The sequence below is a fragment of the Onychostruthus taczanowskii genome, unplaced genomic scaffold (assembly GCF_017590055.1).
Source record: "Onychostruthus taczanowskii isolate IOZ18803 unplaced genomic scaffold, ASM1759005v1 scaffold10, whole genome shotgun sequence".
NCBI lineage: Eukaryota > Metazoa > Chordata > Aves > Passeriformes > Passeridae > Onychostruthus > Onychostruthus taczanowskii.
Window position 1 is genome coordinate 4,949,984 of NW_024496526.1, and position 23,639 is coordinate 4,973,622.

Below are 23,639 nucleotides of genomic sequence, written 5' to 3' on the forward strand. Positions count from 1 at the left end.
ACTACCACTACCAGTAGTCCACTTTTACAGCTCTGTTTGCAGTTCAGATTGTTCTCTCTCTTCCAGGCTTGACCAACACCCTTCACCCTGTCCATGGTGCTGAATGCACTGCAATTTAATCAGTCCCTACCTTCGCTCTTAGCTGCAAACAGTGCACCTTGGGAGAACTCTGTGGTGAGCACCTGAGGATCCACATCACGAAAACTTCCCTGAAACAACCTACCTCCAAAATAGTAGCTGTTCCCAGAGTAGATCCGTGAGACAGTGGTTGCATGGCTGGCGGTGGCAGCGTCGCTATCCAGCGTCAAGGTAATGCGATGCCTTCTGGCATTGATGTTAACAGAATGCCAAAGACCATCGTGGAGATTGGTGCCTGGCAAAACACATGGACAAAGTGAAAAAAAGACGTGCAGGAGACAACTGTGTTCTTCAAATCTCCTCTTGCTTCCAACTTGTGACTGCAAATATGCAGCTGAGTGAAAACTGTAGCTGAAAAGAATGCATTACCTCTGGAAACAAGCTGAAAGGGCCCAGGAAAAGGGAAGTTTTGAGAGTTTAAGTAGGTCGTCTCACTTTTTAATCTAAGCTTGTACTACTGCAGACACTCATCAAGCTAGTTCAATCCTTCACCTTTCTGGTAGCATACTGTTACCATTCTGGGGCTGTTTATGTCTACCTTCAGTCTGCTGGTAAGTGCTGACAAGTCCAAAAGTGTGCAGAGATCTCTACTGAGCTTCTGGTACTAAACAGATGTGTGAGGTTGCAGAGGATTAGATTCAGTGAGACATTCATAGGCTGTGCTCAGACTCCAACCTGAAACCTGATTGGCTCCAACAGGTATCAGTAGGATTTATGTTTCTTAAAACCCTCCAGTACCAATGCAGCACATGGTATTATTAATGGATGTACAGAAGTTGGATTTCTACATGGACGTTCTGAGAACTGGGATTGTTGCTAAAGTTTGAGGGACATACTGAGCAGTCTCCTTCTCTTCTAGACACTCACATGAAGTGGGAAATTACCTGTCTTGTTTCCTTATTCTGAAAATCAGTGCCACATTGTGTGGCTCTTGAAATACACAGAGCTACAAAGAAACTCCACATCCTCTATTCTGACAGCTATGAGAATCAGTGGGCAAGCTTCTGAACCCACACACAGAGGTGCAGATCAAAAGCAACCTAATTACAGTTCAAAATATGCTACCATCAGGCTGAAGTGACTGACATCAGGCACAGACAACTAGTATTTACTCCCCACCCTAACAGAATATTTTTGTTAATGTTGCTTTCAGAGATAACAAACAAGCACTTAGGAACACAAAGAGGTGTGAGAACAGTTCAAAACAAAATTTAAAAAAAAAGAGGGTGTTAGGTGTGTATAAAGGCATTTCATCACGAATTTCAAAATGAAATTTACTCTGTAATGGCTGTTAACACAGGCACAATTACCACAGAATTAGAGGCTGGTTTTCCAGCAAAAAATGGATTTTCAACTTGAAGTGTAGTTTGAAGTGGAATATGTTGTTGAGGTTTGAAACAATTACAGGAGGAAATAGATCCCATTTGGGGGGAAACCAGGTCCATTCTTGAACAAGCATGAGTTTATTGTGAGTACCCGACATCTGCAGAACATGGCACAAGCACCTTCTGTATATTTCCCACGTACAAGTAGGCAATTTAGTGTGTTTGGATAGGCTGGACTCAGGTTCATTATTTCAGAACTACACAAAAACAAACATACCCAACCAAATATTGACATTGTCTCAGCTTTGTCAACAATTTCATTAGGACTGCAATAAAGGCTGGAATCTCAGTTTTCAGTGTTCAATTGCAGCAAGCTATGGCTGTAGCAATCTACATGAGTAAGGATAGATGCAGGGCTGCTTCATTTTCGATCATAAAGGGGAATGAAACATGCATACAGAACAGCTCTGCTTTGACAACTCTGTCAGTTTTTTATCTCTCCTTCTTTTAATAGATACATCTGCCCTCTTTTAGTCTGTACAGGGAATATATTAATATTACACGTTTTTAAACATCTAATGTTTTATAAAATACAGTATTGTTTTGTTATTATCATCATCATTATTATTATTATTACTCTTCCCCCAAATTTTAAATCAGGCAGCCCTATTTTACTATTTTACTCTTGCATCCCACCAGCTTCATTACAAAAAGCAACTTGTAAAGTGGCTAAGAAAGCCTAACAGGGAGTGTAAGGAGGGGAAGCCCATGGTCAGTCACTCCTCTGAGTGTAGCATAAAGGGGGAGTCCAAAGCTACAGTCAGAGAAAGAAAATCAGCTCTGAGTCTCCGTTAACTTCTGCTGGGGAAAGATGCTGTGGCTGAGCTGGCTCCCAGCTGATTTCAGCACAGTCTGAAGATGGGAACAGAAAGGTCTTCATGCGACCTGACTGAAGAAAATTGAGTGTGACTGCTTAAGAACATAGGGGCTCAGCTAACTGTCAGTGAGATTTGAGTCTGGAGATTTCAAGATGCCAATTTTCCAAGCTTAGATCAAGCTGTACAGAGCAGCTTTACCACTAGAAAGCAAGAGAAGATTTAAAAGAGAAAGGGAGATTGGGTGTTTCCTTATTGCTTGATCCTTTCATCCCATGGGGCTGAGCCCTTGTGTTTTAGGAGGAGACAAGTGAAAGTAAACAAAAAATAAACACCTTCAGAGATTTCCACTGGGTTCTCAGTCTCCTTTTGAATAAGTAGCATCAATCTCCCACCATGGAGGTAAACCAAGAGATGTCCTGAGTTTTCAGAGAGCTCAGTGAACAGAAGTAAGCCATCTTTATTCCATGTTCGGAACTGGAAGCTGACTGACAAACCGTCAATTTGAGCAGTGCCGGGCAGCAGCAAGTAGCTTCGACTGGAGCTCACAAAGGTGATAGGAACAATTTGTGGTTCTGAGCAAGAAAAGGTCACATTCCCCTGCAAAAAAAATAAAAAATCAAACATAATCAGCATGACGTTTTTTCAGTCATCCCAAAATATCTTCAGTTAAATAAGCTCATTGAATTTTTAATCGCCCTCGAGGCTGAAATAGGTATTATTATTCAGACACATATCTTTGGAAATCAATAGGAAATGTATCTGTCCATGTTGGGAAAACATACCTAACTTCAAAATTGTGCTTTTATCCCAAATGCTGAGGATCAAAAATCAAAACCTTACTTTTTAGCAGGATCTAAATGTAACCAAATGTCCTTATCAATGCCACACCTTAGTTGATTATCTCAGTCACCCAGCCCTTAAATCAATTTGCAATTTGCCCAGAAGAGAACCACATTTAATCAAAGCAGTCTGCAGAATCTGCACTAGCTTGTATCACTGTAGCTGATGGAAGAAATTACTCCATCAGTTTGCTCAGCCACTGTAGATTACCTCACCAGGTTAATCAGGCCATGGTATAAAACCTTAACAATATACAAAGCCAGGATGCACTTAAGGAGCCACGTCTTTCAAAGCCACTCCAGGAGAAGATTGTTGTAGCCAGCTGCTTTGAACATGGCTGCTTTGTAAAGTACCAGCTGTAATCTGATAAAAACATTGGAGTGTACGGCATTCTCCAGGATAACACTCCTCATCAGAACCTGTACCTCACTCTAACTGGATAATTATAATGAGCAGTACTTGATGGATGGAAGTTGCACAGTGCTTGGAGAATTCCTGCCTGCAGTCTCAGTCAGATGATAGAACTGCTCCCTATCACTCTCAAACGTCTTTCCAGTCTTTATTTTTTACATGGAAAATAAGGTGCCAGAAACAGACAAAGTTAGCACTGGATGAAACAATCTTTGATAGATACTTATCTATAGGGAGCTATCTGCATAGTACCTGGTAAATTCAGAATGCTACCAACCACATTTGGCAAAATAAATCCAAGGGTATATCATATTACAAAAATTAAAAAAAAAAAAAAAAAAAAGATATATAATCCAAAGCTTATGTGAATTCCACTGAACATTAGTCAGGTGGAAAGTAGGATGGAAATTTCGTCTCAGCCTTTAAAAAGTTTCTACAACCTGCTGGGACTTGCTGCATGAAAAGATAGCACAAACTTTTTTTGCTATTGTTACATTTTTACCTCAGTTTTTAATCAAAATTCAGGCCAGAAGTCCTGTCCTGAGACATGATCAGCAAAGAGTGCTGACTGCAAGGCCAATGTTGGGACATGTGAAAAGGAGCTGCACATCTCTTCCCTGGCTTAACCTGGACAGACTTCAAGCTCCAAAGTCTGACTTCAAACTTTAGCCTCTCCATTGTCTAAACTGGAGCAGAGCAGGTGCTGTTCCACACACCATAAGAACAGACAGCTGGAAATGCAATATTCTGTGTAAATGGGATTAAAGGTGCATTTATAAGACAGACAAGAGGTGTGTCTGCCTTTTGGGGGGCTCTTTTCAGGAGCTATTTTTGTTAACTCTTATTTAAAAATTGAGACCTCCATGATGTAAGGGCCATAAGTAATTGCAGTCAGAACTAAAAACTAGGATTTGTAAAAAATAAAAGGAAAAAAAAAGAAAAGTTGAGTAAAACAACTGATGCCCCAAGAACTTACATCCATTCAACTGATTAATTTAGGAGGGAAACACCTTAAAGCAGCATTTCAGAGCAAAGCCAGACAATGTAGTTAATACACACCAACAACAGTTGCTGACAACCTTACACTGACCAACCTGTTTACCTTCCTAGAGACAGTAACATGAAAACCTGAAAAAAAGACATACAGAACTGTTACTGTGAAAAACATTTGTCCACTGAAGTGGGATAGGTTCCCTTTAAAAAAATTGTTAAATTTGTTCTGAGTGTTATTCTTAAACAAATTATTCCATCAGGTCTAAGTCAGAAAAGTAAACAGCTCCCTCTAAACCTTCATCTAATCATGAGCATTTTGCATTAATTGGCAGCAGTTCTGTAACTCTCCAGGGTATATGCCAGATTTCTGGAAGACACTTGATTTTATAATTGAACCCAATTTAACTGAAAAGTAAAAGCTCATTGGCTAGGAAATGGGATAAGAACAGTCTAATCCCTAGAGAAAATAAAGGAGACGCTCAGCTCTACCCAGCTGCTGGAAACTTTAGCTATCATGTGGCATTTGAGAATTCCATTGAGTCCATCTCCAGACTGATTAACGACTCCTCTAACAAGCAGTGAAATCTTAACAAAATAGTTCTTATTGTTCTTACAAGAGAAAACTTCTGAGCCTAAAAATGCAATGAAGATACTTGCAATTATTTCACTGGCTGCCATGACAGCTGTCTTAAGAAAAGAGTAGAAGTAGTCCAGATTTCTGCAGGCAGGGTACAGCTTTAGAGGGGGCTCTTGTTCAAGTGAGATGTTGAATGAACAGGCAGCAGCATGTTACAGCATTTTAAAGAAGAACCAGAGCCTCTCCTATTAAAAGAGAATGGAAGAACACAGTTGCTAAGTGATGAGGATAAAAGTGGATTACATAGATGATCTTCTGAGCCATAAACTTCATCCAAAACTGACTGGAAACTTTCCAGTGACTTCTGTGGGACTTCAATAAAACCTGTATAACTTTAATGAACCATTTCAGTCATTTCTGGCCTTTCTTCATGTAGTATTATGTACTGTTCAATGAAAAGAGAAGAAAACACCACAGTCAGGGCAATTGGTAACAAGTTCCTTACACATCCTCCTTGCTCTCAGAGAATACTAATCAAAAATAATATGCACTTGGGAAATTATTCAAACTGACAGCTGCACTGCAATTCTCAGCACTTAGCCTACCAGAGGATCCAGGCCAAGATCACAGCTTGAAAAGAAAGAACAATAAATGAGTATTTCTGAGCTCTCATTCTACCTGCAGGTTAGAGCATCAAATGGGCACTTAAATTTTCCTCATTAATCACTCTGTGGATACTGTCCAATAAAAAGGGTATCTTGCTTTCTGCAGAAGATTAAAAAGGATGATTTCATATGACAGGGAAAGGGACTAAGGTCCCTGGCCTGGCTGAGATACAAATGTGGTAAACTGGCAAGAATATCTCCAGCTTGGAAATTGGAGGACTACTTCTAGCTGTGAAGAGACTGAGTTTGCAGATGAATTTACAAGGAGAGTAACCGAAGAAAAAGGTGACCTTTGATACAGTTTTAAAAGGATAAGATGAGAAATTTGCATTCAACTCTGAGAAACTGGATTTTGAGAGTGAGGGAGGGTCCTTCAAGCCCTGTTTTTAAATTAACTCTGTCTAGGAGAACAAATGTCAAGAGACCCACATATTTCAAGTACTTCTCAAGACCATGCTCAATACTAAATGAAAAGCAAATCAAAGTGAGATACCAGCTCCAGCCTTCTGAAATACTGCTGCAAACTGTCTTCAAACAGGATATGGGAGCACCAAGGTGCACAGTGTTCCTTCAGTTTCCTCAGGTCCACTGAGTGAGCAACCAGTCCATCACAAGAGCAGGGGACCAGAAGTTCCTGTACTGAGATGGGTTTCTTTTTCTCTGAGAAAAATTTCAATATGGAAATCTGAAAGCTTTCCTGATCCAAGTTACATTGAAACTAATATGGGCCCAGTGATAATCAATCTTGTGACAGAGATCTGTCCTATCTCCACTTACTGCAGGTATCATGGATTCCAATAAAATGTTAATTGTTGATCACCCTGATTTAAGTTGTTTACATTAAAATAATATTCCCAATGGAGAGAAAGTAACATTTAACGAAAAATAGAGAAGACTTAGAAAAATCTGAAACATTATGACCATGAGAGAAAAAGGGATTAGATGCTTGGCTGGACCTTTCCAGATGCTCTTTATCTCAGACTTCTAAGCTGTGTCACTGGCCGGAAGCAGAACAAAGGATTTTAGCATTTTTATGCCCATAGTAACTGTACATTACTGTTTCATTACATGGTGCAATAGTTAAGAGATGCTGACAAAAGATGGGAGCAAATACAGAAATATTTTGGAAACATTCTATATAGTTTTGCTCAGAGAGACAGGAAAAGGGGGGTAAAGACCACAGGAGGAAACACACATACACAGAAAATAGTGACCACTTAATATTTTCTCTCTGTGGCATATTGACTTTGTCTGGATGCTAGGAAGAAAACCTTCTTGTGTCAAGAGAAAGGCAGTTCAATAAAGCAAAAGCAAAGGCTGCACACAGAAGCAAAGGAAAACAAAAGACTTAATCTTTACTTTCCATGAGCAGATGATGCCCAGCTACTTCCTAGGAAGCAGGGTTTCAGCATGTGGAGAAGCTGCTCTGCAATAATTAATGCCTCTTCTCTTCTTCTTTGTCTTGGATTTTATGGCTGAGCAGACTCATTTGGTGTGGAATATCCCTTTGGCCAGTTTGGATCAGCTGTCCTGGCTATGTCTCCTCCCAAGATCTCACCCACACCCAAACTCCTGGTGAGGGGGAATATTCACTTTAAGCAACAAGTAGGAATGAAGCCAGCCTTTCAAATTCACCTTGCTAGAAGTGAATAAGAGATAGATGTCTTATATCAAACTGGCAAATTATTACAGTCCAAGTGCAATTTTTGCTCCACTTCAAGGTAAAGTGATCTACAGCTTATTAGTTTTTATTGCCTGGAACAAAACACAGCAGCAAGGAGATTTTTTTTCTCCATTATTATTATTATGAAAACAGAACCACATCTACCTAAAAATAGGAACGTGTATAGAAAGCAATTCCTATCAGGTTTTTTTTCATTTTTTGTGTATTAGTTTCCTTTAATAGATTTTCCTCTTTTAAATTCCAATTATCTGTGTATCATAGCACACCACCAGCTTAAATGGTTGGTGTGAACTGCACACAATCCAGGCTCCTGACTGTGATGGGCTCAGCTTCTGTTATGCCAAGTGCCAAAGAGTTCCTAAGGCCTTACCAATTGGAATAAGACATTAAAAATATACTAAAGCCCTGGCTTTGCAGAAAATTACATTTTCTCCCATTTTCTCTTATCCCCTGCTAACTCCTATGACAATAATTAGCCATCTCTCTTCCTCTCCTACAGGGACTAACAGCCTTATCACCTCCCACCTTGAAACATCCTCCTCTGCTCAGCAGGCACTAACTGCCCTATTCATTCAATTTGACTGGCCAGATAATGTAATAAATGAAACCCTGAACAATTGTTTCTAACCTGTAATTTGCTGAAGTCTGATGACTCTCAAAATAGCCTTGTTTGCTCAGAAACATGTCATTTTTTTCTGCATGTCATCCAGTCTTATTAAAAAATGTGTTCTCTCTCCCAAAAGACTTGCTTCACTTGTTGTCATCACAACTATCAAAATCCTAACACAAAGAAACTTTTATATCAAGGAGAGTTTATTAATGCAGCTATGTGCTGGATTATACATTTGCACACTGAAACTCTTTAGAATTGTGGACAAAGCCAACTGAAATCAATGGGAAAGATGTTATTTAAATAGACTTTATTTCAAGACCTCAATTGAGGTGACACACTTAATTTCTTTCAAAATAATCCTGTTATAGCCTTCAGCAACAATAACACAGAACCTCAGAATGAATGCTATTTATATAGACTTCCTTGCAATTCCACACTGCAGGTAGAATGCAAAGGAGACTCCTCCGAAGACCCAGAGACCACACAGAAAGATAGAAGAAAATATAAAAACCTATTTTTAAAAGAACCAAATATTTCTAGAATCTGAATTCAATTGCCTTATCTAAAAAATAACAAATTCAGTTCTCTCTTTAATCGAGTGACCCAACACTTCCATTAAATAACTGAATAAAAATTATTTTTTGTAGAAATTCATCTTGGTCCACAGGAAGTGGTGAAAAATGTCACTAAAAACTTCCAACATTTTTTATATAGGATTCCTATAGTCTTATTGGAGTGCCAAAAATAGGAAAAATAATCTAACTTGTGATTCTCCAAACCCTAGGAGGGGCCTTCACAAATCACCAGCCTGATGTTCACAGATAGATCAACACTTGCCAGAGCACTTTGGTAGAATGAGACATTCACAGACAAGTAAATTCTTCTCAGGATGAAGGTATCTCAAATCAGCTTAATAAAATAGCATGTTTGGATTCTCTATAAAGAGAATGAATTATTAGTTTACATTCTCCTGTCACTAGGTATCTTTCTTTGCTCTTTGATGCTGGCAATTGGTTATTTCCCCAAGGCACTACAGTGATACATTTACATGTCACCACATCCCTCGCTGTGCCAAGCTGTCACTCTCACATTCAACATGGTAGTCCAGAATAGAAATTCAAGCGTATCTGAGAGCTGACAACTTCTGCCTTACAGTTCCCTGCACTCCTCGTGAGCCAGCACAGGGTTTGCTCTGCTAAACAAAAATGCAACCCCAACTTCTATTAGCCAGAGGTAATGGAAGAGAAAGGGAGATCGTGTTTTTCTCCATTTCAGTGAGTAAGTAGGGTGGAACATTGAGAAGACCAAACACAGCATCTTTTCATGGCCTCCTAATTTCTTTACATCAGCTAGACAGCTTCCTACTTTGGCATCACAAATCAGTGAATAACAAAAACAACTTAAGACCCTGGCCACAGGTCACATTTGAGCAGTTTCTAAAGGTGCAACCAGAATCTAGCATTAATGGTGCTAGATTCCACCCATCCATGGTGGAATGGATCCTATATTTGCAGGAGGCTATAGCTATTTTTTTCTCTTATCTACTCCCTCAACCAGATGCATTTAGCAATTCTCAATAGATTTGTCTTCCTAAAATTTGCCCCATCTCTTCCTGCATCTACATACACTCTTAACAAGCACAAAATCCCTCAATGAAGACTTCTCCATCCCAGATATCAAGAGACCAAATTTCCTTCTGTGAAGAAAAGTTTCTCTTCTGCTTCTCGTAAATGTGGCTCTTACTTGCATATTTTCTTGCCCCTGCTTAATTGCCCAAGAAGTGTAACTGCTGTGTGATTTCTCATAATGAGCAGTCTGCACTTCTCTTGTGCTGAGAAGACATTTTGTAAATAGGGCAAACCTTTAGATTACTATTTTAAAGCATTTCATGAGGTCTCCCAAGAGTCCACCCTAGGACCATGACAGTGGTTAATTACAGAAATTTGACTTCTCCTAACCTTTTGCAGTAATCACTTGAAAAGCACATAAAAGATTCCATGTCATTGGTCCACATTCAATGATCAAGGGAAGGGAAAATAAAATGAACAAAAAAACCCCCAAACAAACAAAACAACAAACCTTCTCCCACCCCTCCAAGAAAAAACCCAATCCAACAAAAAAAAACCAAAAAAACCAACAAAAAGCCAAACCAACCAAACAAAAAAAAAACCACAACAAACCAAAAAACCCCAAAAAAACCTAAACCCAAAAAACCACAAAGCCTACAACATGCCATCAGGGACAGAAGAAACCCCAGAGAGAAGAAAGATGGCCTGTCCAAACAGACAGTTCTATGTAGGGAGGTTAAGTATCAGGCAATACAAAAGTGGAATTCTGAAGGCAAGTTCCAGTTCAAAGAGACAGGCTGCTTCGTTATCTTGAGATGGCTTCTCAAGGGGATTTAGTGCAAGTCTGAAAACTGCAAATGAGTCACAGAAAAGAACAGGCAGAATGATAATCACAGCCACCACCCAAGAGTACAATACATACTACAGCACTCTGTTATTGACAACCTGTAGTGTCTTCCTCTGACTTCAAAAGCAGCTGATTTGGGGCCATTATTTATACGGGTGAGGAACTACAAAATAAGAGGAAATCTATACCTCCAAAGCTGATGTATCATTCTCCTGCTTGTGTGAAGGATGTCAAAAGTAAAAAAAAAAAACAAAACCCAAAGCTGATATGTATGAAAACCCCCACGTCTGGCTCACTGACTGCGGCAACATTCACAAAGGAACAGAATAGAAGTCTGCCTGCTTTTGGAGGCAAAACCTGATGTCTCTAAGCATTAATGGCTTTCTAATCCCAAACCAACCTGTTTGTCATTGATTATCTTTTGCTAGGAGACAAAGGTATTTTGGGGATTAACAATGCAGAACCATCTCAGGTGATCTCCAATTGGTGGGGAGAGAACACATTTTTGGAAGGAGTACTTCCAAGTCCCTAATACATTTAATCATCCTTCTGTGCTGATCCTTTCATTGCATTTCCACTTCAGACAACCTTTATGACTACAAAGACGTGAAGCAGAGAAGCTTGCAGCTCCCTGCAGATAGAGCTTGTTGCTTGAAAACCTCAATGCACTTTGAGTAAAAGCATTTAGTGCAGAGTAACTCTGGCAGGCAAAACACTAGATTTAACAAGAACAAGTTATTTTAATTTGAGGAAGTTAATTGCTAATGAGTCAGGAAGAGTACAAAAGGGAAACAGGACCAGCCTGAATAACCTAGAAGTACCTGAGAGTTGCTAGAAACAGCTGGGATGCAAGGAATGTTGGAAAACAGATTTACAGGGCCCATTTCCAATAGCAGGGTGTTCATCTAAGATGATGAGGCACTCTGAGCGTGGCAACCTTTCCACACACTTTGCATACCCAAGTGCTACAGACACAGCACAGAGCAGCTCATAAACCTTGAAAAATGCAGTAAGCAGCCTGCCTCTGGAAACCATGGTGTTTAAAACATCACTTATGTGAAAGAGATTGAAGGGTGGAGGCACATCGCCTTAAACTGAGAGAGGGAGCTGGATTCCTAGACCTTTCATCCAGCATTTTCTGAACCAACTGTAGTGATAGAGGCAAGTGAAGAGTTTCACTGCTTGGACCCACTTACACCCAGACAATGCCATTCTGAGAAAAAGTGCATTGCAAAATTTTGCTCTTCCCCTTTAGTAAGGCCTTCCCATTATCCAGCCAGCAAAACAACCAGCTGTTTAATGACCTAAGAAGCAGACAAGGGCTCTTTGCTCCCCCATTAGAAAATAAGCTGAGGGGAAGAGCAATTTAACACAGTTCACAGGATTTCTGCCTTTGAGTCCTCAGTCAGAATAATCAAACTCAAGATTATTAAAGCAAAGTCTCTCAGTCCCAGGGGAGTATCCTGGAGGCAGTCTTGACTGCCAACAACACAGTGAGGAACTTCTCACCCATCACCTTTCCATTTTCCAGCTCCCTGCCTATTGAGCCTTGCCCTAGGCAGGGAAAACACAGAAAGAACTTCCTTGGTCTTCTGGCTTGCTTTGTTTTAGCTTTGTTTAGTGTATTCATTGCTACAAACTAGAAGATGCCATGGGAGCAAGAAGCAGTTTCATCTCCATGTTCTCTAAAGACACAGTGTTAGCCAGAAGGCATTTATCAAAGCACAATGTAGGAGTGAGACAAAATCTGAACAGAGCTGAATTACATACAGTTTGTCAATGCTGCATGGGAGTGTAGTTCACTCTTTTTACAAAATAAAATGTTTGGTTTTTTTGATGTATTTAAATATATCTGCAATTTTGGCCATCATTATGTGTTAAGTTATATTTGTGGTTTATGCTATCAAGCTGGATAAAACTGTAGTTCCTCTTGCTTTACCATTCCACATTTAGAGACAGTAGTACAAAGCCAATGGTTCTCAGAACTGCCAATACATTGAATATAAGGAGCAGCACAAAGGAGACTATTTCCAGTGATAACAGGAGTACTTTTTCTCCTCTATAATATTAACTGAAGTATCAAAGTAGAATTCTGCTAGTGCTGTACTTCCCAACAGTGACAGAGAATAGTTCAGAAAGTAAGATTTTATCTGAGTTAACCAGGAAGAAAAATCTCTATGACTTCTTTCATGCCATTAAATATACACATTTTTATCTTGAAAAAAATAATTAAAATGTTTCCCCAAGCAAATTCTAATACACCAGGAAAATCAGAGAAATGTATTGGTTTCCACATGTGTCTCTCAATAACCCTCTCCACAGGAGCCAGTGCTGGCTGGTGTTAACCTCAGCAATATCATTTTAACAAGCTAATTATCCCCACAGCTATCCAAATCTGAACTCTGCTCATTCAATGCAGCCAGCAGCAGCAAGAGAGCACAAAAAGCATGGAAGGAAAGCACACGCTACTGCCTCTTACCACAGTATAGATCTGAGGTTTGCGTCTTTTGGCCAGGTCAATTATATTGACTCCGTTGTAATAAAGGTTCTCAATGCACCCATGGAAATTTTTCCTCTGAAAGGTTCCTGGCTTCCCCGGGACAGGAATCCCTCCAAAACTGAGCTTTTGGAAAGAATAAGAACAGCATTATTAATAATTTTATATGTATGTATATATTACATTACATTGTGTTATCATCCCAGAGGCAGGAGAGCAGAGCCCCACTCCATACATCCACTTGGGGTATTATTTAAGAACCAATTCCCACCAACAACATTACTGGGAGCATGAGGCAGGCCCTGGCCACCTCTCAGGAGAAATTACAGTTCCCATTGCATTCCTGCTGCTGGAGAAACACTTCTGGCACAGAGAGCTCACTGCTTTGGGAGCAGCTATGAAGTGCCTTGGCACACCAACCTAGTGGCCCCAGCTCCCCACCCAGGAACACCCACACACATGGAAACCTTCCCACAGTGCTGGCCCAGAGGGTGACACCAGGCTGCAGCCCACAGTGCTCAGGAACCTCTGAGGGATGGGGGAATAAACTCTCCCTGCCCTCAGAGCTCTGGGTTTGCCTGGGAGCTGCAGTCACTCCCTTCCACCCGGCAGGTGTCTGAGCAGTTCTGGTTTCAGCCAGAGAAGGGTACTATCACATACACAAGTACCCCATTTGCACCTTGCAGTTTCACTGTGCTTTGGTCTTTACAACTGTCACACGTGGCATTTGGGACTGAGCTTTGTGATGGAGAAGTTCTGCAGGCTACACATTTGCACAAAACTTCTGCTGTGCTGTTGTCTAAGTACTGGCAGATGTTAACACCGTGCAGGTTACAGCTCCTCACTCAACTGGAAGGCTGAAAGTCCTGGGAGGACAAAGAGCCTAACAAAATTAAGCTGCCCAAATACAGCTTGCTTAGATTCTGAAGAAAAGACAGAGAGTAAAAAGAAAGAAAATCAAACCCCACAACCCCCAAAAATTCTGATAATCCTACCTTCTTTTTCCAAATGTCACAGCTCATTTCTAATTAACTTTACTGACCTTTCTGGCAAAGCATTACTGGTGGTACCACTAAAGTTTTACTCATTTTTCCCATCACAGCCAGCAGCACAGTGAGTGATATAATGCAGGTGGGGATCCTGCAGCCACACTTGATCAGGACCTGTGCTGCAAAATCCTGCTGCACCCACTGCAGCAAAAGCATGCACTGCTGTGTGGCACTGCTTACAGGCTGACAGCTCCTGGAACCTGGTCAGCCCTATTCCTCTGTCACAACTCCCAAGGCCTTACCTCAGCTCATTATTACAAAAATAAAGGGCAATTTGGGGGTTATTTTTCCTCCCACTCCACCTAACAAGCTGGGATACATAAGCAAGTGAAACCTCCCTGGGTAACCTTGAAAACACTTACTTGAGAACAAGTTCTTAATGAACTTGCACCTCACTTGTTTTAATTGATCACTTCAGAGAAATAAAGAGTGAACAGACTGCTATTTTACGTCACTTGCAGGTTTGTTATTGGCATGAGGGCTTATCTGGTAGCAATGTGTTGGTTTTTTTTCCAGTGAGAATCATTAGTTCTTTCTAAAACGCCAGACTTTCTTTCTTTCATGTTCTATTCTTCAAGTCTCCTGCTTAGGGACTCTGTACTGGGGTTTCAAAACCAGAAGAAAAATCAATATCAATTACACCAATGCATTATTAAGAAAACAGTTTCCTTTGTGATTGGTAATAATTTTAATTATGAAAGTAATGATTTTATTACCCTCAATAAGGCCCTTAATCCCTAAAGTGTGCTGAGATAAACTTTCAGTAGAATGCATTGCTGCAAAGTTTGACTGAAAGACTCTCTCAGTGCAAATGGAGAAAAAACACACTGTGAAATTCAAACTAAGCTCAGGGGACAAGATCTGAGTGCCCAGGCGGTTGGTGGTGATGCTGATTTACAACACCTGGAGATCTTTTCTACCATCTTCCCTATTTTGGAACATCTGGAAAAATGTTCTGCAAATTAGATTGGAGCCTGAGTTTCCCCTAGTTGGCACCAAGCAAGAGGCAAGAAATTTTATTATTTTGAAATTGGAAAAGCTGATGACTCAGTTATTTGACTTTTCTCAACTCCATCTTAAAAGCACTTACAGTTTTGGCCCCTAACAGTTCAGTCTAAAGCTGCTGCAGAATCCCATTGTTCTAAATGCTGTCCCTACTAAATGTGCTCATGATTTGGCAGAGCAGTGCCAGGGGACAGGTACCACTCTCTCCACCCTGCTTTGTGAAATGCAAAGAAAGGAATTTCATCCGGGAGATGAGAGGAGAGAGCAGGCACCTGCCACTGCTGAGCTGTCTGCTTTTTTCCCTTGGGTGCATTGGAAAATGATCCTTTCCGGAGAAATGAATTCAAAGTGCAAAGGGGGAACCTGTGGTCTCTGAAGCAGTGAACCGTGCCAGCTCAACACATCCAGACAGGATGATGGCTCTGTGCAAGCACGACCCTGAGCCTTGTGGGCAAGGAAGACTTGGCAGACAAGCACAAGGGGATAAAAACGAACAGGGGTAATTTGCACGCGGGTGTGCGTTGATGGCAAACAGATGAGGAGCTGCCTTGCGTACAGATATGATGATATTTAGGGCTTTCAGGTACTTTTTTAACAACCATCATCCATAAGCACTAAACTGCTGGGGTGATATAAGCTGCACTCTGCCACACCTTGGTCACATCACAGGGGAGCACACCAGGCTTGGGTTTATGGGCAGGCAGGACGTTTCCTCTGCCGAGCTGCTCTGGCTCCCTAGATCAACATGCTCTGCAACATGCTCAGATGTGAAGGGAACTGGGTCAAGCTGGTGGTTGTGAGAATCACAGAATCACAGAATTACTAAGACTGAAAAAACCTCTAAGACTGAATCCAACCCAGCACCCTCATGTTCATGACTAGATCATATCCCCAGGTACCACTTCCATACATCTTTGGAACACTCCCAGGGATGACGATTCCACCACTTCCCAGGGCAGCCTATTTCAGTGTGTGATAACTCTTCCAGTAAGGAAGATTTTCCTGCTATCCAGTCTAAACCTCCTCTGCCACAACTTGCGGCCATTTCCACTAATCCTGTCATTTGCTATCTGGGAGAAGACACAGATGCCCACCTCGGTGAAACTTCCTTGCATACTGGAGGTCTTCCACTCCTGCTGGCAATACAATAATTTTTCACCTGTTCATCTCTATGTGGAGAGCTGTGATTCAAGCAAGTGGTGTCTGGATAGAGGGACAACTCAGGGCTGGAATCCCCACAGTCATGCTCAATTCAATGCAATGATGGTGCACAGTGATGCCATTAAAATCATAATGGAGATGATAACACAGCTGCTCCCTGAACATTTGACTAGAACCCAGGCTATGACTTCTCATTTATTCAAAGTCTGCCATACTTTGAAGTGCAAATATAATGCAATGCCTATTTGCCCACAGATTTGGCACTTTCTGATGCTGGCATATATGGAGTTACACTGACATAGTTTATGCTGGTAAAGTAAAAAAGGAGCTCTCTAGGAAGGAATATTAAATAATGATTTTGCTGGAAAGAAACAGCTCATAGGGTGGTTGCTTTCCATCATATTAATTTTATAGCAATTCATACCTCAATTCACAGGTTATAACTTAAAGGGCTTCACACACCTCATAATCAATATCCAAGTGATCTGAATCCCCCTTTGTTCGGAAGTGCTGGGTGTGCTTGTCCACTGTGAAGTTCACTTGCTTGTTGAAGCGTTCTATGAGAACTGAGTGCCAGTGCTGGTCATCCAGGAGGCTGCCCAAGGTGACAGACGTGTGGCTGTTACTGAAGTGCAGGTTGGAGTCCCCTGGAGTGGCACAGAGAGGCAGAAGACACCAGAGTTACCTCCAGACTCAGTTTAACTGGAGCATGGGGACTCAAAGAAAGCAGGAAGCAGAGCTCCAGGATGCAAGCCAGAGCTCTTGGAAACAGATCCTTTTCAAAGACTGCCTTAGATCCCTTGGATCCCTTATTCACATACATGTGTGTATATCCCCCCACCACACACACATTTTTTCCCTGTGAAATCCTTGTGATGAACCTGGAGGTGTTACAGATGCTGCACTCACACACTGCAGCAGGCAGGGCATTACTACTTTGTCTGTACCCTTGGTTCTTCCAGGCCTTTTTGGTCCTGGTGGCTTAAGAGCTTCCTTTGGGTAACACCAAAATCTTCTGTCTAATCACATCAACAGACCACTCCTGACACTTCACTGTCAGCTCTGTGCTTTCTGCATTTTAACAAGAAAACTGTTTTTAAAAAAGCAGGGAGGGAGAAAAAGGCACTAGTCAGTGAAGCAATAAGAGTGTTTTGTTCAGCTCATAAATTCTTAAACCTGGCCTAGCTCTCCAAAAGTAGAGATCACAAATCATAAAAAATATTTAGGCTGGCAATTTTAACCCAGTAATTTCAAACCCTTTTCTGTTTTCCAGCTGGCTACAGTTCTGAACACTTCAGAGTCTCTCACTGAAAGGGAGTGTGTATCCTCTTTTACACTCCTGCAGAATGGAGAGAACACATGCTCCAAAATTGCCAGGCAAGATGCAAGCAGATTCAAGAGAAGTCATCAAAACCCTTGCCATGACATATGAATGCAAAAAAGAGGACCTGAAATGGCTAAAATTTTGTACACTTGGGGCTACAGCTGAAGGAAAAAGTCCAACTCATCTCAGAATAGACATTCACAACCGTATCTTATCTGGAAGAAGTTACATAATATAATTAACAGTAGTATATTCTTATCCTAGCAAAAAAAAAATTGTAAGAGGACAATTCAGTGGGGTAGATTCCCCCATTCAGAGCTTCAGGACAAAGTTTTTTGGTCCAAGTAACATCCAAATCCCAAATCAGAAAGTGATGCATTATCATTTCCAATCTTTGCTGAAAAAGAAAGAGGGAAACAAAGAAAGCACAACTTGGGGACTCAACAATTAATGAGCTTATGTAAAAATGAAATCCAACAGCTGTGGAAAATAGTTACTGATTTTTAAAACAAACATAATTAAGCACAAGGGGGAAAATGCCCAACTTAAGCCCCTCAGTATGAGAAACTTGAGCCAGCAGAGACTGCTGAGGCCAGTACCATGGGACACCCAGAGATGAAGCCAGTAAAGATTTTGCAGTAAGGCTGGGAGAGGGGATATGATCACTCCTACTGCAGTAGTCCATACCATTATCAAAGTGCTTCAGTGTATTCATCAGGGAAAAAACAAGCATCTTCTACAGAAAGAAATTAAGCCAGCCTTTCCTCTGATGCTCTGATCCAACATGATCATACAGTGATAACCTTACAGATACTGAAGAAGGAATATTCAGTTTTCAGGAAGGAAACAGACAGCAGTGTGAACAATGTTTTGACCAGTATCTTATCATTGAAATTCTGTATTCTCAGCTCAGCTCTGAATCACAGAGTGAATGGAAAAAAATTAGACACAAACCAAAAATAAACCTTTTCTGCAGTCGAAAGACCACTTCCTGAGAATGCTGTTCTTAAAAATAATACAAAAACCCTACACACACATTAAAAAAACAAAAAACAAAAAAAAGGGTATGTGAAGAATCAGAACTAGCCATTGAGCAGTTCTAGTTCTGCCTCGCTCAGCACTAGTCAGAGAAGTCAAGGTCCCTTCTTGGCTCAGCTACCATGTCCTGCATGACATCAGCACACAGAATGTTCTGTTAATATCAGCTAAACTTTTCAGATACTGTCCAGTATAAGTAATAGATTTATATGCAAACCAGTAATCCTAATTACCCTTACCCAGGTTGAGGTGCAAGGAGAGCTTTCCCTTCTGCAGTTCCAAGGTTATGTAGTCTCCACGTTGTCCTTCTCCATGGAATAAGACTCCGTCCCCCTGCATGCTCTTGAACTTCAGGGAAACTACATCTTTGAATGTGCTCATAAGCTTCTGATTGAACCTGTAGAGAAGTGAACTTCTGCCATCAAAGTCTGCAATATCTGACTCTGGAAGAAAGAAAATGGCAAAATGGCAAGGAGGGGCAGCATCAGAAGAGGGACTGTATTTTTTTCAGGATCTTTTCAAATACAGTTTGGAGTCAGGTATTGTCCTGAGTGTACATCCACAGGATGTAGAGGTCATTTGGGCAACCACATTTCATCCATTTCCAATCCTCCCCCTCTGCTGGAGAAAGGGAACATGAGGATAAAACCAGAACCCCTCTGCATTTGCCTTCCTCATGCAACACTTCTCTCTCATTTAACTTTTGAGAACAGAACAGGTGCCTTCCATCACATTCAGATCTCCAGAACATCCCTCGCCACGTTTGCTGTTCATCTCAAATGCATTCAGGATGTTATTCATTACTTTGAACACTTCAGTACTCACTCCACTTTTGTAGCTTCACAAGTGTCTGTTGAGCTGTTCCTGCATGTCAGCCATGCCTGCATCCACCTCTGCATTCTGATAAGGATCCCCTCAGCCTCCGAGGGCTGGCTGCCTGCTTGTGATGGGCATTTATCAGCCCTGTTTCTGTATGCAAATTGCCTAGGCTGGCAGGGATAGCCAAATATCAATTCAAAAAGCTTTTGAAGAGATTTCATGGGAACTGGGCATCTAAACTGATTATACACCTTTGAAAATCCTATTAGAAACATATTTTCCCCTTCAGCCAGCCTCTAAAATCCCAGTCATTCTGGTAGGAAACAAGCTTTCTGTTCCTCACTTGCAATTAATATTTTCTTTGGCAGCAGTGGTCTGAAGTACTCTCTTGGCTTTATAAAGTAGTTTTTTAAGCAAAATATGTTTTTAAACAAAATTTTAAATGTATCTCTAACTGGAATACTTCAGGTAGCTTTAAATACTTTTAAGTAATATGTTGTACACAAACATCTGACTGACATACATTGCTTCACTTCCAATTTCTATCCAACTGCAATTTGACACAATTTATGTATAAAGTATCAATTTTGTCAATAGGTATTTTCTGTTGTTAAGAAAAATATTAGAAATAAAGAATACCAGACAATGAAGAATTTGAACAGAGGTTTACTAAACTACACAACTAGTAAGGCAGATTCACGAAGAGAAGTAACACCTTCCTAGCGCCCAAGAAGAAAGAATGTAGACTCTTTGTTTACAAACCATACATTTCAGTGATAAACCAATGCTATCAGTTTTCTATTTTCTTCTGAAAAATAACTGAGAGGTTCATATGATCAAGACTTCCAGTCAGCAACTGTATGGTGATTCAAATCAGTAATTTAAGTCACCTAAACTCTATTGAGAGCTCTTTTATCCTTTTAAGAATTAACACTAGTTTCATCTGCTCCTTTTTAAAAGTCAAAAACAATAAGAGCAGCTGGGGGGGGGGGGGCTTAACATTTTTTTTCTTTTTCTTTTTCTTTTTCTTTTTTTTGAAAAAAAAATTAAAGAGGTTTGCAATTAAAAACTATTAAAAGCTCAGAAAATAAAGCAGCTGGTTAGTGATTTGTTACCATGGAAACTACCATGAAAATTTCTGCCTGTCAGTATGACAGTTTGTACAGGAGTTTGATGGCACACTTACAAACTTGCAGGGAGCACAACATTTCAATTTGATGCAAAATTCTGTAACTCCATAGCCAACTTCATTCCAAATCAGAAGGTAAGTGATTTTTTTTATGAGACTAAAACTACAAAGAAACTCAGTCCTGGGGAAAATTCACTCTTGAACAAACTAAGACAAACTTCTCATCTGTGATATCAGAATTATAACAGGCTGTTTCCCTTCATTTCTGGAACAGTTGCTAGTTTAGGAATTATCACAAACACGAAAGTATTCCTGCCATCTGTTTTTAACTTCTGAATTAGGTGTTATGAAATAGCTTCTTCAGAATTGCTGACTTCTCTCTATTGACACCTTGACTGCCAGTTTCTATAAAGGGAATTAAATTGGCAGTTTAGTTCTTGTGGATTTCCCCTAACTACATTAAATACTACAATTTGGTTAAAGTAAATCACAAGTGTCTTATAAAAATGGTTTCATTTCAACACAGGCAGCAATTAGGAAATAGCTTATAAAGAATTTACAGTCTTTGATTTCCACAGCATTTTGCAACTAAAGTTGTTTTTTCTCCTAGCTCTTAAAACCCAAAGGTACTGCAGGATCAAGGGTGCACTGATTCAATGCAGCACAAAAAGTGGCCCTTTTTCAACCTTTTTCCTAAGATCCAAGGCTCCAGCCAATCTAAATTCACACTTCAATTCTTGTTCTTAACTCTCCATTAAGCCACAGCATAACATGGTTTCTTGAAGAGCTCTACTACTGACATTTACAGAGTATATCACAAAGGAAAACTTGTTTCTGAAAAGCTCTGCTCCACTAATTATCAGTTGTGAGCACATTGGCCAATAAACAGCCCTGAATGAAACGAGAATATGTCAAATAAATGCTAACACTGGCAGTCAAAAGTCATTAGTGGCAGCTTGCATGACAACAAATCGTTGGTTCCTGTTAAAAACAGCCACTCCAGAAAACCTGTTTGGTGTTTGCTTAGTGATTATTTAGTCCATGTATGTCCAGAACCCTCTTCCAGCAAGTGAGCGAGGATCCAAAATGTTTCAAGTCTCAGAAAATCTGTAGTAATAACAGACTAAAACACAACATGTGATTTCATCCTGCACTGCCTGCTGGTGTTCTTATGCTCCCTGAAGACAGACTTTACTCATCCTGGGCTCTTCTCTACACTGTCCCCATCAACAAGGCTGTTGACAGGCTGGCAGCAGTATGAGAGCACAGAGCTTACTCGTGCAGCAATCTGCTCCCAGCAGCAGAGAGGATACACAGCCACACCCAAGAAGAAAGTCCTTCCTCCTAGCAACTTTGGGAAAATTGAACACTTACTTAGCAAAGATATTCTAAACCAAGAATAAGTCTAGGAACAGTTGCCATGTGAGACAAGAACTTTTAGTCTTGAGCTTGCACCAACGAACGGAATCTTTAATTCCCTCCTGGCAGAAGGGAAGAGGACAATCCTGGTCTGAACAGATGCGTCCCCTGGCCAGTCTCAGTTTACTGGCTTGAATGACCCTAAAGCCATGCCCACCTCCCTCTCAGACATGCAACCCAAGGGATGAGTGTGGATGACTACTTCAGAGGTGCCTGTTCTGCCATGCAGCTTTACCCCTGTCAAAAATCCCTGCTTCTTTTGGGTAAGCAATCACTTGGGTATTTACCTTGTGCATTTGATTACAAACATGACTGGTCAATGACCATAAGACACTCTGCAATGAGTTATTTTCTATCTCATAGGAAGACAAAGGAGAGGATGAAGGAAGGTGAGGGAAAAGAAAGAAAAAAAAAAGAGAGAGAGAAAAAAAAGAGGAAAAGTATTCCAGTAAAAATATCGCTAAATAAAAAGGCACAATATCAGATCATATTCCCTGAAGAAATGACAGCAGAATACGAGAAATCACAGTCCTGAACTGCAAATGAAGGATCCTGCACTCAGAAGACACCCTGTCTCACACACTATCATTGTTTCTCCTGGGGTATCCCATCCTGTTAACCGCACATCCACCCAATTCTGCTGATGCACCTTGGGCTGTTAACCAGTTATAGAATATGATCAGCATCTTCAACGTGGCTATAAATCTTATCCTATAAAAGCAATTGTGCCAGCAATTTTCTTATTTCTTGTGCTAAGCTAACAAGACTTTTCCCAAGATACAGTAGTCACCCCTTGCCACCTCCAGCACCAAAAGCAAATGGTTTGCCATTTGTCTGAGCATGTCCTCTGCTGCAGCTCTGCTTATCTGCTGCAAATACACTGCTGGAGCCACTGCTGCAAAGGGACAGCAAGGGCTTACACGTATTTCTGCGTGGAACTTTCCACAGAACTCACCATCTGATCAGGAAACATTAATGTATGCTTTCAGATCTTCTCCTTCCTATTTCAGTGCCTATTTTGAGGATACCAGATGAGATATTTAAGGGAATTTTTTAAAATGTAATCAATTTTCATTTAAATACATACTTTCTGAAGGAAGTAAACATTTAGCAGGCTATCTGTGAATTACAGCTTATATGATACCCTTGGAGTCCTTTATTCATAGGAACTTCAATATGTATGGGATAGCATCAGGTACACTCATAATCTGAAATAGCTTTTCTGCTCAAAACATGTTTTTATTTTTGCAAAGAAACAATGACAACTGGCAGCCAAATAGAAAGTGAAAAGATAAAGGGAAGAAGGAAAAAAAAAAGCCCAAAAAACTAAAAAATGAATGCTCTTTTGTTTGACAGGGAGACTTGAGGAACAAATTCACAGTAAATTATTTCTAGCAGAAGCAATAAGCAACAGCAAGTGCCATTCAGCAGCAGCACAGCACCATTCCAGGCTAAGTTACCCACTTTGGCATCCAATGCACACCGCAGGATTCCTCAGTATGTTTTGTTGCTGTGTCCTGGCAAAGTGTCACCCTGCAGGTGACCTACAAGACCTGATGCGTTCTGTGTGCCCCCTGCTAAACAGCCATCAATGAAAGCTGCACTTGCAAAAGTTGGCACAGGATTGTGCTCCTGGGGCCTCTCGGGCAGAGAATACTG

At 40.6% G+C, this 23,639-nt stretch overlaps 1 protein-coding gene across 1 annotated transcript in view; it reads right to left on the minus strand.

Annotated features, from left to right (window-relative positions):
- Nucleotides 1-23,639, minus strand: part of CNTNAP5 (contactin associated protein family member 5) — a 197,340-nt gene that overhangs the window by 116,709 nt on the left and 56,992 nt on the right. Inside the window, exons 6-10 of the mRNA XM_041405185.1 lie at nucleotides 18,853-19,056; nucleotides 16,714-16,898; nucleotides 13,022-13,162; nucleotides 2,674-2,938; nucleotides 224-373 (exon numbers count right to left, since the gene is read on the minus strand). Of these exons, the coding sequence (XP_041261119.1) occupies nucleotides 224-373; nucleotides 2,674-2,938; nucleotides 13,022-13,162; nucleotides 16,714-16,898; nucleotides 18,853-19,056 (945 nt within the window). The remainder of the gene's footprint in view (nucleotides 1-223; nucleotides 374-2,673; nucleotides 2,939-13,021; nucleotides 13,163-16,713; nucleotides 16,899-18,852; nucleotides 19,057-23,639) is intronic.